Raw genomic sequence first — 20,259 nt, 5'->3', positions numbered from 1 at the left:
TCCGATTGGATCCAATATCTATCGGTGTGTGGGCACATTTAGTCATTTACAACAAGTTTACATTTAAATCTTTCATTGTTGCCCATAGCTTGCGGACTATAGGGTATATGACTGCTATGAAATTACCCCCGGCCATGTATAAAACCTTGATAAATTTCGAATACCAATTCAACTCTGGAAAATAGTTTTATTCCATAATATCAGCTTCTACAAATATAAACATTCACTATTGCATGTAAGGCCAAAAATGCTCTCTATATCGTACTCCAGTAAGTGGAAAGACCTGATCAGTTACTAATAAGGGGGTTTAAAACTAGTAAACAGTAACATATACATTGGTGGTTCCTCTAGTGAGGAGATCCTATAATAGATTCACATTATTAGTACAAATATCAGAAGATCATCAAAATAACACACTAAAAACTTCACAGTATATTAATAAAATAGAAATTGAATGATACAATAACATAGTTTTATCAGTTTACAGAAATTGGCAAAGACAAAAAAAAACTGAAGAATTAGCGCTTGTGGTGTTCTTATAAATGAAACTCAGTTCATGTGAAGATAATCACAAAGAGTAAATGTCACCAAATGTAGGTATCCAAGCATATTGCTGTTTAATCGCTGCAAACGGACTTGGCTGTGGCTATTCTTGGGTTTCAACTTCTCCCAGTATCCGGACCTGGTGTGAGTTCTGTGCCCCTGAACCATCTGTTGGACCGCAGTCTTGCCTTGAGCGACTTTTATCTACATGCTTTTATGAAGCATTTAAATTGTAAGTGCACATCTTTATTAAATTTATTTATTTAAGAAGGTTTGCACTATTTTTCTTTCATTGTGTCATTTCATATTATATACCACCATTGAGGACCTGACTATTTGAGGACCCTACTAGCAATAATCCCATTTATGCTTGGATACCTACATTTGGTGACATTTACTCTTTGTGATTATCTTCACATGAACTGAGTTTCATTTATAAGAACACCACAAGCGCTAATTCTTCAGTTTTTTTTTGTCTTTGCCATATGTCTCTATTGGGTGATTATTGGATGTCACCCTAAACTGTGGATAAGCTGCATGTGTGTTTTGCGCACCTGTTCACAAATCATTTTTTATTGTACAGTTTACAGAAATTGTTAATCTCCACTGAGACTTTACTGGTGTTTACCAAGATAAGCTTTACTGTGCGTTTTTTTGTGTGTAACAAGAGCAGATTTATGCATAAAACATTTCTGACACTCAGAACATGGAAATGAGATCTCATCAATGTGTGTTTTCTTATGTGCAACAAGAGCAGATTTATGTGCAAAACTTTTCCCACACTCAAAACATGAAAATGGTTTCTCACCTGTATGACTTCTCTCATGTATAATAAGATGTGATTTATGTGTAAAACATTTCCTGCAGACGGAACATGGAAATGGCTTTTCACCGGTGTGAATTCTTTTATGTTTAACAAGATCTGATGACTGGGTAAAACATTTCCCACACTCCGAACATGAATATGGTTTCTCACCTGTGTGCCTCCTTTCATGTATAATAAGGTATGATTTCTGTGTAAAACATTTCCCACAATCAGAACATAAATATGGCTTCTCACCTGTGTGACTTTTCTCATGTGAGGCAAGATGTGTTTCCCGTGAAAAACATTTCATACACACAGGGCATGGAAATGGTTTCTCGCCTGTGTGCAGTCTCTCATGTCTAACAAGATGTGATTCCCTTGAAAAACATTTCCCACACTCTGAACATGTAAATGGTTTCTCACCTGTATGAAGTTTTTCATGTCTAACAAGGTGTGATTTTCCTGTAAAACATTTTCCACACACAGAACATGCATATGGCCTCTCACCGGTGTGACTTCTTCCATGTGCCACAAGAGCTGATTTGTGTGTAAAACATTTCCCACACTCAGTACATGTATATGGTTTTTCACCCGTGTGATTTCTCTGATGTGCAGCGAGATCGGATTTCTGTCTAAAACATCTCCCACACTCGGAGCATGGAAATGGTTTTTCACCTGTGTGACGTCTCTGATGATTAACAAGAGCTGATTTATGTGTAAAACATTTCCCGCACTCAGAACATGGAAAAGGCCTTTCACCTGTGTGACTTCTCTCATGCCTAACAAGATCTGATTTGTCAGTAAAACGTTTCCCACATTCAGAACATGGAAACGGTTTCTCCCCTGTGTGAATTCTCTGATGTATAATAAGATTAGCTTTTCGTGTGAAAAAATTCCCACACTCGGAACAGGAAAATGGTTTCTCTCCAGCCACAGCTGGCTGATGGGTAATAGGTTTTACTGTCTGTGTAAGGTATGGGTTATCTATACATGAGGGAAATGTATTATCGACTCCACAAACTGCAGTAGATGTAGCAATATTTGAGTATCCAGGAGAACATTCCCAATGATAAGTAGGATCAGGTGGAGTAAAAGAGTTTCCTCCTTCCGCATATTGTGTGCGGTTATCTTCGATCTCCCCATCTGAAGAGATATGGAGATATTCCTCTGAGGTCTTCCTGTGGAGATGTCCAACTGTTGAGTATAAACCAAACATATTTGGAGCATTAAAGATTAATTTTTCAGTATACATATGGGTAAACGCAAGATACTTCATATGTGGAACCCATCACCTGTGGTATTGCAGTCAGAAGCACCATTCATGAGCTATCTGACCCTGCATAGAAAGATAGAGCATACTAACTATTTGAAGTTCAACGTGAACTTCATAAATATATATATATTTTTTTAAATCAGCATTGTGTGAGCAGATCTATGTAGTGTGTGGCTGCCAAGGACTTTATGTGTGGCTGCACACCACATAGATCTGCTCAATTGCAATGCTAATTATTGATTTGCAACAAAGTCCTATGAAGTGGCTTCATATACAGTAGTTAGAAATCAGTTATTCTGCAGGATCAAATAGCTCAATGAGTAGGGTGTTTAAATGGAATGCAAAAGGTTATGGGTTTGAAACCGGAGCATGGAAACATATTGATATTCTAAGGGGCCCCCAATAATATTTTAAGGTTTTGAAAATATAATATTCTTAAAAAAAAAATTATAATAATACACTGAGATGGTTAGACATTTATCCTTAAACTCATTATAGGTTTTAATTATTTTATCTGATTGTTTTTGACCATAATCTTGAGAAGTGCAGGAATCCTCACATCGATGGAGATGCTTGATGCCAAATTCCTGACTGCTGGCATCCCAAATGTAAGTATTTGGGGAGGCTTAGCGGTAGGCTGAAGGGAGTGGGGGTTGGGTTTAAGAACTAGGGGGTGGGTTAGGGTTAGGCAAGACTGCTGTTCTGATATTCCCATCTTCTTTACTTTAACCCTTAAAGGTCCTGCGCGACTATTTGGTTGACCACACTTTAAGTCACTATATCTCATTTGAAAATGCGTTGATCTTAACTCAACCTGAATGAGCCATCTCTGCCGTTTGGTTTAGTTGCAAAAAATCCCATAGGTGACACTCTTGTTTTGAGCAGTATATGCCTTTTCAGTGTCCCATCAAACCACAACCAAATAGTCGAGCAGGACCTTAAAGGGTTAAGGAGCCCACTAAAGGAATACTGGAAGAGGTATTCTAGCCTATTACAGCTCCTCCTGTTCTCATAGAACTGTTATATATGTTCACCGGTGCTTCAGATGCCACCAGGTCTTATTCTCTCAAGCTAGATAGGCTAATTGTAAGTAACAGGAAATCACAAAAGTATTATTGGGTGTAATACAAGATCCAAAAGGTGGTATGGAGAAACTCCGACAGTACAGGTAGCACAGAAAAACCAGATTGCAGAGCAGCACCAACAGTACAGGTAACAGGACAGCAAAATTGCAGAGAAGCACCGGCAGTCCAGGTAGCACAGGATAGCCAGACTGCAGAGCAGTGAGGCCACACAGGATAAGCGGATTGTGGTGCAGCACCGACAATACAGATTAGCAGGCAGGCGGACAGTATACATGGGGATACGGACGTCAGAGGCCCAGAGGAGGGAAGTTATTAAAGATCAACGAACATGTGAAGTGCCACATGTAGCAGCACTTCTTTGGGTTGCTAGGCAACCAGGAACATGGCCGCCGAATGCGATAAGGTTTCCCCAATACTGGAAGTAACATTTTGGATGGTATTATCCCCCCACTCCCAGACTTTCAGGCACCATGGACAATGGTAAAGGTTTTCATGCTCAGCACCTGCACTAAGAGCCACATTATAAACAGAGATTGTGCCTATATGACGCTCTGACAGACAATGGCCCTTATTCTGGTTTACTCGCAGAGGCAAATCCCTTCTCAAATGGACAAAACCATGAGCACTGCAGGTGGGGCAGATGTAACATGTGCAGAGAGAGTTAGATTTGGGTGGGGTTTTCTTCAAAGTGAAATCTATATTGCAGTGTAGAAATAAAGCAGCCAGTATTTACCATGCACAGAAACAAAATAACTCACCCAAATCTAACTCTCTCTGCACAAGTTACATCTGCCCCCCTGCAGTGCAGCATGGTGTTACCAATTTTGCCTCTGCGAGTGAACCAGAATAAGGTAAGTGGACCCATAAGGAGGTATCAACTTCCCGAGGGTCGCGATCCTCTGATTGGGTTGCCTCGTATGGATTCTGATAAACACCGGAGACCGGATTGGACCTGGAGTCTAGCTGTCTAGTCCAATGCTTAGGGTTCGGTGATGCTGAAGATTGATGGGAATGACGGAGAAGACAATCCGGAAGGGTAACTGGAAGACGTGGATGCTGAAGAGAGAGGGTTCAGGAATCCCCCCGGCTGGACTGCTAAGACTGACTGGATGAGAGTAGAGGAGGTCTTGGCTGAAGATCCGGCACGCATTTCCTGGGAATAACAACGGATGCAGGCTGAGTAACAAGCGAAGACCTGAATGTGCCAGTGGTCTCTGGAATGTGTCCGATTCAGAAGACTATTTGTAGGGACACCAAATAGGCCAAGGCAGACTCGCTATGTGCCCTGAGAACAGCTGGCATTGGTGGTCAGTGAAAGAAGGCCGGAAGAGAGCTCAGGCTGGCCAAAAGTACATTTGCCCATAACCAATATGGCGGTGCCAGCATCCCGAGCCAGGACCAGGCCTAATTACTAACCCCGAAACCTGCATGCCGACCCTCTGCTACCTCATGTCCCCTGCAGTCAGCACAGAGAGACAAAAAACAAAACAAGCAGAAGGCAAGGTCCTTTGATAAAGCTGCAGGGTGCAGTGAAACGCATTAGGTGCCTGTTTCCAGCCCAAGGATATGGTGTATGGATCACCCATTGTTGTGGACATTTGTTCCTGTTACCACCACCAAGGTTTCCTTCTCCAAAATTGGTGGACACCGCGCACAGGACCCCCAGGTGACCTAAAATTACCATCTGTCTCCTGTGTCAGTGGGTTCCCTACTGTGTGCGGAAGCCTCTTTTCAAAACCAATACATTGTTTAAAACATCGGCGGACACTGCTCCAAGGACCCCTCTGGCGACGTATTCTACAGCTGTTCACCCCAATAAGAGGACATCCATAGTGAGCGGAAGCCCAGTTCACCCTCCAGCGGCAGCTAACAGCGCCGCCTCAATCGAGAGGACACTATCTTCACATAATCGTAAGAAGGATCTGGATACACTATCTGGTAATGTGCACTTACCTTGAATATCCAAGTGGTAACCCACAAATATCCATCTACAGTGGCGTGGAACTTGAATACATACATTTTTTTTATATTATTCTTTCTTTCAAGTTTTATGTATTATATTTTATCAATACTGTAATAATCAGGTATATTTCTAAGTAAAGGTTGATACATCTTTTCCAATCATTTGGTATTGTTTTTATTAGTAGCGCTGCTCTACTTGCCTTGTGCTTGTTTTTTGTTTCTTTTGTGGGGGATTGACTACCCCCACATTTGAGCAGCCGCTTTTCTAGAGACACAGCCTCTGTCAAAGCGCCTGAATATTCCTAGTGAATATCCATTTGTCAGCACAGAGAGACAGCTTAGCACACGGATGGGCGAGTAGCAGACCCGCTGTTCTCCACAAATGTTGACCTGTGCCCCGGACTTGAACCGGCTGAACTAGAACCAGAAAGCAATGGATACTAGCACAGGAAACCGCAGTCCGCTGAGAGGGCTGTGACATCCAGGGCCGGCGCTATCACTAGGCAGCTTTAGGCAGCTGCCTAGGGCGCCAGCCACTAGAGGGCGCCCCTATTTCCGCACAACATTTAAATGAACCATATTTCTTTGTGGCTAAGTGACTGCCACTTTTTGAAGTAATTTCAAGGTGGGGGAATTGAGGACAAGCGCCCAGCAATTAAGCAGCAGCTGCCCGGTCCTTACCAGCAATAGCGCTAGCTGTGCTATGAAGCCAGCGGCAACATCAGGGACGGAGCAGGGCTTCCCCATCAGCAGAGGCAGGGTCTGTGCTGTAACGCTCCAGCGGCTGTGTGGCAAAAGCTGCATGCAGCATCATCCTGACGGCGGCAGCATCATGGACAGAGTAGGGCTTGCCTTCCCACCAGCAACAGCAGAATTAACGGCTGTGCAATAACTCCTCAGTGGCCATGCAATAACCCCCTGCTGGTGGCAGCATCAGGGAGCAGTGCTTCCCCATCATTAGCAGCAGCAGAAGCACTTCATGTGCAGTAACCCCTCGGCGCCGGGACTGGGCGATGTTGTCAGCAGCGGGGTGCAGTGACCTCCCACGCCATACCGGCCAACGGTAAGAGTGATTGATGTACAGTATGTACTATATGTATGTAAGCAGTGTATGTACTGTATGTGTGTGTATGTAGGAGGAAGGCAGTGTATAGATGGCTGGATGTACTGTCCTGTATGCAGGGCTACCAGCAGGTGAAGGCCCACATGATGGCCATAGCCTGGGCAAAGCCACCTGCAGGGGCAGGACAATACACTGGCACCTCTGTACCCACCTTTCAGCAGACCTCTTATTGGAGAGTTACAGTACTTAAAAGTTACTGGATGTCATTGTTGCAACTTGCTGTATAGTCAGTAGCAGGCTGTCATGTTATGCTTATTAACCAGCGGCTGTTTCTGTTGATATTTACTTTTTGTGCCTTATTTCACTGTCGCTGCATTTATTAAAATGTGCTGTGGTACCTGTGGTGTCTCCCCTCCCTATCTCCCACTTCTCCCTATTCCCTTCCTGCAGCCCTGCGTCTCTGTCAACTCCCTGCTGCCTGGTGTCTTATTTCCGCATTAATGCCCCACACCACTATTCCCCCCACCCTACCGCCTCTATCCCCTCCCTATCACCCTGCGCCTCTCGATCCCCTCCCTACCGCCCTGCGCCTCTCTATCCCCTCCCTATCACCCTGCGCCTCTCTATCCCCTCCCTACCGCCCTGCGCCTCTCTATCCCCTCCCTACCGCCCCTCTCTATCCCCTCCCTACCACCCTGCGCCTCTCTATCCCCTCCCTAACTATAGATTGCTAAGGGGGATGCAAAGCTGCCCAATGTACAATATCAACATTGAGCAGCATTGCTTCGGAGTCCTGTCCATGCGTGTCAGGGATGATACATCGCAATTTCAAAGATACCGATTTATGTTTTTGCTGGTGGGTGCTCAAGTCTGTTGAAAGGCTCAACAAGCAAATACAGTGGTCCAGCATTGGGACTCTGGAGTTACGGGTACGTGGGTGCTCATTCATTCCTGTGGGTGCTCGGGCCCTTGAGCACCCACAGAATCTGCACCTATGCGCAATTTACAATGCGATCCTGGGCGGTAACATTCTCCCCAGATCGCATTGTAAATGTGATCTGTGATAAATGGGCCCCTATACCTCACTTCTCTACATTCTAGCCCAGGGGTGGCCAAATCGGTCCTCGCGATCTACCAACGGTCCATGTTTTCCAGATCACCTAGCTGCTGCACAGCTGTAGTCAATACTAACGGTCACATTTTCAAACCTGCTGCATTCATTCTTACTATAGATCCACAGGTTGCCTGGAAAACATGCACCGTTGGTAGATCTTGAGGACAGGTTTGGCCACCCCTGGTCTAGCCCCTCCAGAAGCTAATGAACATACTACATTGTGGTGGTAAAGGGTTGGACCGGATGTGTTGAGTATCTATTTAATTTTTTATGTGGGGGCACATGTGTTTTTTTTTTTCTCTAATATATGTAAGGCCCTTTCAAGACTTTATTATGGGAAATGTGTACATATATATATAGAATAGAATCAACTTTATTGGCCATGTGTGCTTGCGCACACTAGGAATTTTTTGTGGATTACAGTGCAGCATCATTAGGGATGAAGGGAGGGGGGAGACATTACATAAAGACATTACATATATTACATAAAGACATTACATGCATTTAATTTCTAGCTACGACTATGGTGGTCAGGTCGCCAATTAGGGACACGTTGTTTGGCTGTTGATATTGGGATTGCATTCGCTTTGATTGGATTGTTCAGGTGATGGACGGCTAACGGAAAGAAGCTTCTTGCGGATCTGGACATTTTGACGGGGATGGACCTGAACCGTCTTCTGGATGGTAGGATGTCAAACAGGTTGTGACCAGGATGCAGCTTGTCGTTTGCTATCTTCTCAGCACGTTTCCTTACCCTGGATGAGAACAGATCCCTTATCGGGGGGAGGTCGGGTCCCTATGATCCTTTCCGCAGTCTTCACTACCCTGTGGGATGTGTAATACCCTGAGTTGCCTCAGGAAGAACAGGCGCTGTTGGGCCTTTTTGATGTTTGTGGTTATGTTTAATCCCCATCTTAGGTCACTGGACATGGTTGTCCCTAGGAATTTGAAAGAATCAACCCGCGACACCACTGCGTTGGCTATTGTTAGCGGGGCTAGTGCATTTGGTTTTTCCTGTAGTCGACCACCATATGAGATACAGCCTACATCCTATGCACTTTCTCCTCTCCGACTGGGAAAAATGTGTAATTGGCGCCTAGGGTGCCAAGAAACCTTGCACCGGCCCTGGTGACTTCATGAATGACTACGAGGGGTTGACATGGCTCATTATCCAATCACAAAGTATATCCCCCTTATCAGCATAATTACCTGGCATTTGCTGTAGCAGGGCTACTTCCAGACTACATGTCTGCAAAGCCACAGGGGGTCTCCATATGGCTCTGAGACACGTTCTAAAGAGCAGAATTGATATACCACCAATCAGGGCACTCTGATGTCACCAGGTGAGCAGAGCATCCTGGGAGTTTGGAAGGTTTCAAGAGGTCTCGCACAAGGTTTGGGGAAGTTGTTGAGTCTAAAGCTGGGTACACATCTATACAATCCCTGTTTTCTAGCGAGCGTTCGATCGACCGTCCACAAACACCAGCTGATACGCGCGTACACACTCTCTCGATTTGGGCTATTGACACGTCATATATAAACAATATTATCATGATGGGCTGGGTTAAGGGCATACCAAAACAAAAGAGGTGTGAGTACAGAACCTAAACAAAAAAGTGAATTCCTTTTACATCAGTGCTGGCTGTGCAGAGAACACGTTTTCATCATGAGCTTGAGGAAAAGAAAGGTTCGGGCTGGCATTCTTGCTGCTATGGCCACAACATTGCAGTCTATAGAAAAAGGGAGGAGCAAGAATCGCAGCAGCTGGACCAGAGACGAGACACCTTCTCCCACAGACCATTGCTACAGGAGATACGGGAGAACAACCCTGATGACTTCAGGAATTATCTTCGTATGGATGACCCTACCTTCATAGAGCTGCTGGCACTAGTCACCCCTTTAATCCAAAAAGAAGGACACCTATTTCAGCTGAGCAGAGACTGGTGGCAACGCTACGTTTCCTGGCTACTGGGAGGAGCCTTGCGGATCTGAGGTACAGCACCGCTATATCCTCTCAAGCTCTGGGACTAATAATACCTGAGACCTGTGGTGCCATCATCCAAGTTCTACAGGAGCAATACATGAAGGTAAATAAAGATATGCCAAATAATATACACGCACCCCATCTTTATAGCAGTTCGCCGTATGTCTGTCCCTAGTCACCCTGCCGGCTGACTAAAATTTAGATGCGTACCCCGTCTTTATAGCAGTTTGCGGTATCTGTCCCTCGTCACCCTGTCGGCTGACTACATGTAGACACGAACACCAAATAATATTTTAAGTAAAATGTTTTATTATAAACTTAGAAAACGATCCATCGCTGTTTGGGAGGGAGATGGTGTTTCCCCCAAACCCTGGAAGGGACCACTGGCTGAACCTGTTGCTATGGTCAATGGTGACGGTACTCCAGTTGGTTGCGCAGAAGTGGGATGTGTGCGCGCATATCATACTGGGGATAATGACCTGGGTGATACATTTGGTGGTGTGGTACTGATGGGTTGGAATTCTGTGACATTGGGGGGTCATTTGTAATCCGACTTTGACGGGTAAGGGTCCCGACACTGGCCCGGTACAGGGCATCGTTGATGAGCCGCTCAGTCTCTACCCTTGTTTCAGGATCAAGGTTTCTCAGTTTTGCGGCTATTGCTTTCGCCACAGGGTCCTGTACCAGGAGTCGATTGGCAGCCTCCAGAAGCTGCTGAGTCAGGACCTCAGTTGTATCTGGTGTCTGCCTTGGCCTTTTATGGCCTCTCATTGATGGAGCTTCAGGCTGCTGCGCGCTGTGTGTGGGCGGTGAAGGCCGCTGTGACGTCACATCCAGTGTCGGTGAAGGCTGTAAAACATAAATGTAACAACACAATCACTGATTTGTTTTGTAAAACCTCTTTACTTCTATATTTCAGTTTCCTACGACTACTGAGGAGTGGCAAGCTATTGCCCAAGATTTCAAGGATCTTTGTCATTTCCCCAATTGCGGTGGTGCCATCGATGGAAAGCATCTCCGAATCATGCCCCCAGCTAATAGTGGCTCTTTTTTCTACAATTATAAGGGATCTTTAGCATTGTTTTAATGGCTAATAATAAAAGCTATTGCCAAATATGAATTCATCTTTGTGGACATTGGCAAAAACGGCACGGTATCTGACGGTGGGGCTTTGGAAAAACCATGTTCCATGACAAACAATGGTCTTCATTTACCAGAGCGGACACAGAATGTGCATGGTTTGAACTTTGTTTTTGTGGCTGACGAGGTGTTTGCCTTGCACGCCAATGTTGTGAAACCCTACCCCCAAAGGTCGCTTAATAGAGAACGTAGAATTTTCAATTACCGCCTGTCACGAGCTAGGCGAGTGGTTGAAAATACCTTTGGCATACTTAGCAATAAGTTTAGGATTGTTATGGTAGTTATGGCCTGTTGTGTGCTGCACAACTATCTACGCAGAAAAACACAGTCTGCACACCCCAATGTTTCCGGCATGGATGACCGTGAAACAGTTGAGGAGCCAGTAGGATTGACATGGTTGGAGACCAATCTAAATACAAGAAATGCTACTATGTGTGCAAAGTTGACCAGAGAGGAATACTTGCAGTACTTTAATGGTGTAGGCGCAGTGGATTGGCGGGATGACATGATCGGCTAAATTGCTATGACATGCTACCCTTGTACTTTTTATCTTCATTTTCAATAAATAATACAAATGTGTACTTACTGTGCCAGAGAGGGTATCCTCAGGAAGTTTAGGGGTGTAAGGTATGGCGCACGTGGCAGGACAATTGCTGATGGACTCCCTCGGCAGTTCTACGTCCGCCGTGAATGCCAGCAGATCATAGTACCAGAGCCTGGGCACATACACTTGGTCCGTACCGGCCCGTGATTTCTTTAATGCTTCAATCTTGTTCAGCTCCCTTTTGAACACGGTCCTCATTTTGGCAATCCTTTCCTGCACCCATTCAATGTTTGCCGTGGGGTAGTAAGGTAAGCTGACCTTAACCAGCTCCTTCAGCGCGACAGCTCTCTTCCGCTTCTTGGAATACTCTCTGGATTTAATATTCCAGAGACAATTCTGGTCTCTGTAGGCCTCAATGAACTCCTTCATAAATTCGACATTCTTCTCAGCCATTTTCTAAATGTCTGTTCAAAAATATAACATAATGGACATTACTTTCATGATGCACACAACAAATACATCAATACAGCATTTGTCATACTCACCAAGGGAAAGAGTGAAAGGAAAGAGTGTGTATTCTGCTGTTTACGTCCACGTGTTTCTGCGGAATCAAGACTCTTGTGTCGCACGCATAGAAAAAGGGGTTGCTCGCGTGCAGAGAAAAATGTGCGATTGGTTAATAGCGCTGGAATGTCCGGCCCATGCACGTGTTCAGTGGCACAAACAACGTGCCTACAAGGAGCCATGTACTGCTCTCCCATCACAAAACTGGCTTCTGTCCCTGTATTTGCAAACGCTTATAGCAAACCACTATATAGACGGGGTACGCATCTAATTAGTCAGCCGGCAGGGTGACTAAACCTCTATATAGACGGGGTACGCATCTAATTAGTCAGCCGGCAGGGTGACTAAACCACTATATAGACGGGGTACGCATCTAATTAGTCAGCCGGCAGGGTGACTAAACCACTATATAGACGGGGTATGCATCCAATTAGTCAGCCGGCAGGGTGACTAAACCACTATATAGACGGGGTACGCATCCAATTAGTCAGCCGGCAGGGTGACTAAACCACTATATAGACGGGGTACGCATCCAATTAGTCAGCCGGCAGGGTGACTAAACCACTATATAGACGGGGTACGCATCCAATTAGTCAGCCGGCAGGGTGACTAAACCACTATATAGACGGGGTACGCATCTAATTAGTCAGCCGGCAGGGTGACTAAACCTCTATATAGACGGGGTACGCATCTAATTAGTCAGCCGGCAGGGTGACTAAACCTCTATATAGACGGGGTACGCATCTAATTAGTCAGCCGGCAGGGTGACTAAACCACTATATAGACGGGGTACGCATCTAATTAGTCAGCCGGCAGGGTGACTAAACCACTATATAGACGGGGTACGCATCCAATTAGTCAGCCGGCAGGGTGACTAAACCACTATATAGACGGGGTACGCATCCAATTAGTCAGCCGGCAGGGTGACTAAACCACTATATAGACGGGGTACGCATCCAATTAGTCAGCCGGCAGGGTGACTAAACCACTATATAGACGGGGTACGCATCCAATTAGTCAGCCGGCAGGGTGACTAAACCACTATATAGACGGGGTACGCATCTAATTAGTCAGCCGGCAGGGTGACTAAACCTCTATATAGACGGGGTACGCATCTAATTAGTCAGCCGGCAGGGTGACTAAACCTCTATATAGACGGGGTACGCATCTAATTAGTCAGCCGGCAGGGTGACTAAACCACTATATAGACGGGGTACGCATCTAATTACTCAGCCGGCAGGGTGACTAAACCACTATATAGACGGGGTACGCATCTAATTAGTCAGCCGGCAGGGTGACTAAACCACTATATAGACGGGGTACGCATCCAATTAGTCAGCCGGCAGGGTGACTAAACCACTATATAGACGGGGTACGCATCCAATTAGTCAGCCGGCAGGGTGACTAAACCACTATATAGACGGGGTACGCATCCAATTAGTCAGCCGGCAGGGTGACTAAACCACTATATAGACGGGGTACGCATCTAATTAGTCAGCCGGCAGGGTGACTAAACCTCTATATAGACGGGGTACGCATCTAATTAGTCAGCCGGCAGGGTGACTAAACCTCTATATAGACGGGGTACGCATCTAATTAGTCAGCCGGCAGGGTGACTAAACCACTATATAGACGGGGTACGCATCTAATTAGTCAGCCGGCAGGGTGTCTAAACTTTTATATAGATCGATAGCAGAATATTATACATATATATAATATACACACACACACTCCCTATTGACACACACACACTCCCTATTGAAATGCTATAAAGAGTAATGGGAATGAAGCCATACATATTTCAACGACTATTTCTTTAACCCCTTCCTGACGCAGCCAGTTTTTGCCTTCCTGACAGAGCCATTTTTTTCAAATCTGACATGTATCACTTAAGTGGGTATAACTTTTTTTTGCTTTTACTTATCCCAGTGATTTTGAGATTGTTTTCCCGTGACACATTGTACTTTAAATTAGTGGTGAAATTTGGTCGATACAGTTTTTTTTTGGGGGGAAAAATTCCAAAGTGTCGTGAAAAAATGGAACATTTTGCTATTTGCAAAATGTTCCATTTTCTGCTTGTGAGACAAATAATCATATCACTCAAAATAGTTAATAACTAACAAAGACCATATATATTCTTTATTTTTAAATCATTATTGAAACCGCCTTTATTTTTTTTGGACGCTAGGGGGCAGCAGAGTCTAAATTTTAGACTCAATGCATTTCAACGGTGCTTTTGGCTATTAACTTTTTAACGGCCAATAGCAGCGATCGCCCAAGACGGGAGGCATCGCTGCCCCCCCCTGGGCAATGAGGGAGGATGTCTGCTGTCAGGGACAGCAGACATTGTCCCTCTGCCACCTCGTCTCGAGACGGGGTGTCAATTTAAAGTCATGACGTACATTTACGCCATGTGTCGGGAAGTACTTCCCGACCATGACGTAAATGTACGTCAAATGTCGGGAAGGGGTTAAATACACATGGGAAGAAGTGAACGCTTGTTGTGCTGTAGGAGAGATGCTGCAGCTATGGAACGCCCACATGGGTGTTCCAGCTTTGGCAGTATAGTCACAAGAACGGGCTGCCTATCGATGGAACGTGCGTACACACTGCACTTTTGTTCCGATATGGGCCCGTCCTGTCGGATGAAAATTAAACAGCGAAGAACCTTCGACCGACCGAGTATGGACGGACAAGACCGTTTTTGGCCGTTTATCGCTCGTACAGAGGGAGTCGGGACAGCGTACACACCTATACAATCGAATGGCCGTCCGACCCAGAACGGAAGAACGGCCTGACGATTGTATATATGTGTACCCAGCTTAAGAATCTGCAGAGGACCCAGGCGGCTGCCAGGATGAGCCTGTCCGTCTGATGCTGGTAGATGGGGAAGCAGCCAGCGTATTGCCCTCACCAGATCTATCACAAGTACCCTGCTTGTGTGCCAGCAGGAGCTGGGTAACATCCAGGGTACCCTACTCACAGGAGCGTAGGGAATTCACACCGGCGACGCAGCTGCAGTCAGCAAGACAAACATCATCGCCCTCCCAGCGACCCTCATCCTGCAGGAGTCACCAACGCAAGTATTCCCTGAGGGGGCTATGGACTGTGTATGGGAGACCGGAGGTCTGACTTACTGTGGTTCTGTTTATATTAGTCTAGTCATAACGGTGTTCAATGTTAATGCTTGAAAACCCATGCAGTTCCTCTTCCCTGCCTGGGGTGTCGCTGTCTGCTGTGGTGTTTCTAGCACAGGTCTGGTTTGCATATCAGTGCTGATGTACAGACCACACTGTGCTACCAGCACTACAGCAGACAGTGACACCCCAGGCAGGGAGGAGGATCTGCATGAGATAGATATATATATATATATGACAAGGGTGTACCGGCACTCTTCCTGAAGATGCAGATACTTGAGGTGCCTTTCTGTTTCTCAAGGAAAAAAGTACCCACAAAAAGGTAGATGGCACTCCCAAGGTTTGTATAGTTTCTGCGCGGCGGCAGCAGTGAAGAAATAAATCAATCAACACAAGCTTGTGTCAGGCAGGGAGGAGGATCTGCATGATATATATATATATATATATATATATATATAGATAGATAGATAGATATACACACACACACACACACACACACACACATAGTGTGTGTGGGACCCCAAGGCGCCGTACAGATCTGTTAACACTGCCTTTCTCAAAGTGGAGATGACCGCTAGGTGAAATGAATTGCACACATGACCCCGGGATCCTCTCACTAGCAATGCACGAGGCAGGCTGGTGGTGATATTAGCATCTAAGAATAAAAGGAATTTGCTGAGGCTATATCGCTGCAAGATTTATTTTCAGCACAGATCCAAATAAAGAGTATTGTCCTACTTCATACAGGAGCTGAGGATTAGCAAAGTAACTCAAGCAACTTCTAGCTCTGTACATCAGTGAAAGTACTCACAGAGTATATACAGTAGCTGAAACTCCCTTATTGGCTGACAGGATCAGCTGAGACAGAAACACTCTAACTGGATAAAAGCAGTCAGCTGACAAGGTGCTGATGGATCCTGATGTATGAGATACACCAGAGAGTGCGGGGAGGAGACTGGTCAGATCTCTGGGCTGGTAACACACAGTGACATGATGTGAGGGGGAGAGCAGGAGTATAATAGGGGCTGATGGCTCCTGATGTATGAGATACACCAGAGAGTGCGGGGAGGAGACTGGTCAGATCTCTGGGCTGGTAACACACAGTGACATGATGTGAGGGGGAGAGCAGGAGTATAATAGGGGCTGATGGCTGCTGATGTATGAGATACACCAGAGAGTGCGGGGAGGAGACTGGTCAGATCTCTGGGCTGGTAACACACAGTGACATGATGTGAGGGGGAGAGCAGGAGTATAATAGGGGCTGATGTCTCCTGATGTATGAGATACACCAGAGAGTGCGGGGAGGAGACTGGTCAGATCTCTGGGCTGGTAACACAGTGACATGATGTGAGGGGGAGAGCAGGAGTATAATAGGGGCTGATGGCTCCTGATGTATGAGATACACCAGAGAGTGCGGGGAGGAGACTGGTCAGATCTCTGGGCTGGTAACACACAGTGATATGATGTGAGGGGGAGAGCAGGAGTATAATAGGGGCTGATGGCTCCTGATGTATGAGATACACCAGAGAGTGCGGGGAGGAGACTGGTCAGATCTCTGGCTGGTAACACACAGTGACATGATGTGAGGGGGAGAGCAGGAGTATAATAGGGGCGGATGGCTCCTGATGTATGAGATACACCAGAGAGTGCGGGGAGGAGACTGGTCATATCTCTGGGCTGGTAACAAACAGTGACATGATGTGAGGGGGAGAGCAGGAGTATAATAGGGGCGGATGGCTCCTGATGTATGAGATACACCAGAGAGTGCGGGGAGGAGACTGGTCATATCTCTGGGCTGGTAACAAACAGTGACATGATGTGAGGGGGAGAGCAGGGTATAATAGGGGCTGATGGCACCTGATGTATGAGATACACCAGAGAGTGCGGGGAGGAGACTGGTCAGATCTCTGGGCTGGTAACACACAGTGACATGATGTGAGGGGGAGAGCAGGAGTATAATAGGGGCTGATGGCGGCTGATGTATGAGATACACCAGAGAGTGCGGGGAGGAGACTGGTCAGATCTCTGGGCTGGTAACACACAGTGACATGATGTGAGGGGGAGAGCAGGAGTATAATAGGGGCTGATGGCACCTGATGTATGAGATACACCAGAGAGTGCGGGGAGGAGACTGGTCAGATCTCTGGGCTGGTTACACACAGTGACATGATGTGAGGGGGAGAGCAGGAGTATAATAGGGGCTGATGGCACCTGATGTATGAGATACACCAGAGAGTGCGGGGAGGAGACTGGTCAGATCTCTGGGCTGGTAACACACAGTGACATGATGTGAGGGGGAGAGCAGGAGTATAATAGGGCTGATGGCTCCTGATGTATGAGATACACCAGAGAGTGCGGGGAGGAGACTGGTCAGATCTCTGGGCTGGTAACACACAGTGACATGATGTGAGGGGAGAGCAGGAGTATAATAGAGGCTGATGGCTCCTGATGTATGAGATACACCAGAGAGTGCGGGGAGGAGACTGGTCAGATGTCTGGACTAGAAGAAAATGTGTATTTTGTAATAAGAGTCTATTACTCACCTGTGCTGATATTTATAGGGATTTCCTCCTCCTTACAATGCTGATCACCCCTCACATACGTCTCTTCTCCTCCCTCTGTATCTTCTACCTTTATAATAGTCAAATAAGTCTCCTCTTCTCCCTCTATAACTTCTGCATCCATATCAGTTCGTTCTTCACTCTAAATAACAACTAACGAAACAACACATTATTAATATCTGATTTTATAAACTGAGCTTTTAGTTTTAGCTGTAGGATAAAAAAATATATTTATATTACTATATTGAGGAGAGAAATGTGGGGAAAAATAAGAGGCTCCCTGCACATCCCCCGGTGTTACTGTATAACGTCCCATTCCCAGCAAACACCTCTCCGGTCACATCCCCTGGTGTTACTGTATAACGTCCCATTCCCTGCAGTCACCTTTCCGGACACATCCCCCGGTGTTACTGTATATTACCCCATTACCAGCAGTCACCTCTCCGGTCACATCCCCCGGTGTTACTGTATAACGTCCCATTCCCAGCAGTCACCTCTCCGGTCACATCCCCCGATGTTACTGTATAACGTCCCATTCCCAGCAGTCACCTCTCCGGTCACATCCCCCGGTGTTACTGTATAACGTCCCATTCCCAGCAGTCACCTCTCCGGTCACATCCCCCGGTGTTACTGTATAACGTCCCATTCCCAGCAGTCACCTCTCCGGTCACATCCCCCGGTGTTACTGTATAACGTCCCATTCCCAGCAGTCACCTCTCCGGTCACATCCCCCGGTGTTACTGTATAACGTCCCATTCCCAGCAGTCACCTCTCCGGTCACATCCCCCGGTGTTACTGTATAACGTCCCATTCCCAGCAGTCACCTCTCCGGTCACATCCCCCGGTGTTACTGTATAACGTCCCATTCCCAGCAGTCACCTCTCCGGTCACATCCCCCGGTGTTACTGTATAACGTCCCATTCCCAGCAGTCACGTCTCCGGTCACATCCCCCGGTGTTACTGTATAACGTCCCATTCCCAGCAGTCACCTCTCCGGTCACATCCCCCGGTGTTACTGTATATTACCCCATTACCAGCAGTCACCTCTCCGGTCACATCCCCCGGTGTTACTGTATAACGTCCCATTCCCAGCAGTCACCTCTCCGGTCACATCCCCCGGTGTTACTGTATAACGTCCCATTCCCAGCAGTCACCTCTCCTGTCACATCCCCCGGTGTTACTGTATAACGTCCCATTCCCAGCAGTCACGTCTCCGGTCACATCCCCCGGTGTTACTGTATAACGTCCCATTCCCAGCAGTCACCTCTCCGGTCACATCCCCCGGTGTTACTGTATAACGTCCCATTCCCAGCAGTCACCTCTCCGGTCACATCCCCCCGTGTTACTGTATAACGTCCCATTCCCAGCAGTCACCTCTCCGGTCACATCCCCCGGTGTTACTGTATAACGTCCCATTCCCAGCAGTCACCTCTCCGGTCACATCCCCCGGTGTTACTGTATAACGTCCCATTCCCAGCAGTCACCTCTCAGGTCACATCCCCCGGTGTTACTGTATAACGTCCCATTCCCAGCAGTCACCTCTCCGGTCACATCCCCCGGTGTTACTGTATAACGTCCCGTTCCCGGCAGTCACCTCTCCGGTCACATCCCCCGATTTTACTGTATAACGTCCCATTCCCAGCAGTCACCTCTCCGGTCACATCCCCCGGTGTTACTGTATAACGTCCCATTCCCAGCAGTCACCTCTCCGGTCACATCCCCCGGTGTTACTGTATAACGTCCCATTCCCAGCAGTCACCTCTCCTGTCACATCCCCCGGTGTTACTGTATAACGTCCCATTCCCAGCAGTCACCTCTCCCGTCACAACCCCCGGTGTTACTGTATAACGTCCCATTCCCAGCAGTCACCTCTCCGGTCACATCCCGCGGTGTTACTGTATAAGGTCCCATTCCCAGCAGTCACCTCTCCTGTCACATCCCCCGGTGTTACTGTATAACGTCCCATTCCCAGCAGTCACCTCTCTCCCGTCACAACCCCCGGTGTAACCGTATAACGTCCCATTCCCAGCAGTCACCTCTCCGGTAACATCCCCCGGTGTTACTGTATAACGTCCCATTCCCAGCAGTCACCTCTCCGGTCACATCCCCCGGTGTTACTGTATAACATCCCATTCCCAGCGGTCACCTCTCCGGTCACATCCCCCGGTGTTACTGTCTAACGCCCCATTCCCAGCAGTCACCTCTCCGGTCACATCCCCCGGTGTTACTGTATAACGTCCCATTCCCAGCAGTCACCTCTCCGGTCACATCCCCCGGTGTTACTGTATAACGTCCCATTCCCAGCAGTCACCTCTCCGGTCACATCCCCCGGTGTTACTGTATAAGGTCCCATTCCCAGCAGTCACCTCTCCGGTCACATCCCCCGGTGTTACTGTATAAGGTCCCATTCCCAGCAGTCACCTCTCCTGTCACATCCCCCGGTGTTACTGTATAACGTCCCATTCCCAGCAGTCACCTCTCCGG

At 46.9% G+C, this 20,259-nt stretch overlaps 2 protein-coding genes across 10 annotated transcripts in view; one reads left to right on the top strand and one right to left on the bottom strand.

The window, feature by feature from the left end:
- The window catches only part of LOC146009857 (uncharacterized), a 426,052-nt gene that overhangs the window by 334,623 nt on the left and 71,170 nt on the right, over positions 1 to 20,259 (top strand). The window lies entirely within an intron of this gene.
- LOC146009882 (uncharacterized) overlaps positions 1,021 to 20,259 on the bottom strand; it is a 227,902-nt gene continuing 208,663 nt past the window's right edge. For 4 of the 6 annotated variants that reach the window (XM_083150471.1, XM_083150472.1, XM_083150469.1 and 1 more), the window contains exon 5: positions 1,021 to 2,542. In XM_083150471.1, the coding sequence (XP_083006597.1) occupies positions 1,158 to 2,542 (1,385 nt within the window). In that variant the 3' untranslated portion in view covers positions 1,021 to 1,157. Of the gene's footprint in view, positions 2,543 to 17,757; positions 17,929 to 20,259 lie in introns of all 6 variants that reach the window. The other 2 variants (XM_083150475.1, XM_083150474.1) reach the window with 2 other exon arrangements.

Source organism: Crinia signifera, chromosome 6 (genome assembly GCF_055691185.1).
Source record: "Crinia signifera chromosome 6, ASM5569118v1, whole genome shotgun sequence".
NCBI classification, from domain to species: Eukaryota; Metazoa; Chordata; class Amphibia; order Anura; family Myobatrachidae; genus Crinia; species Crinia signifera.
This window is presented reverse-complemented; position numbering and strand designations above follow the sequence as displayed.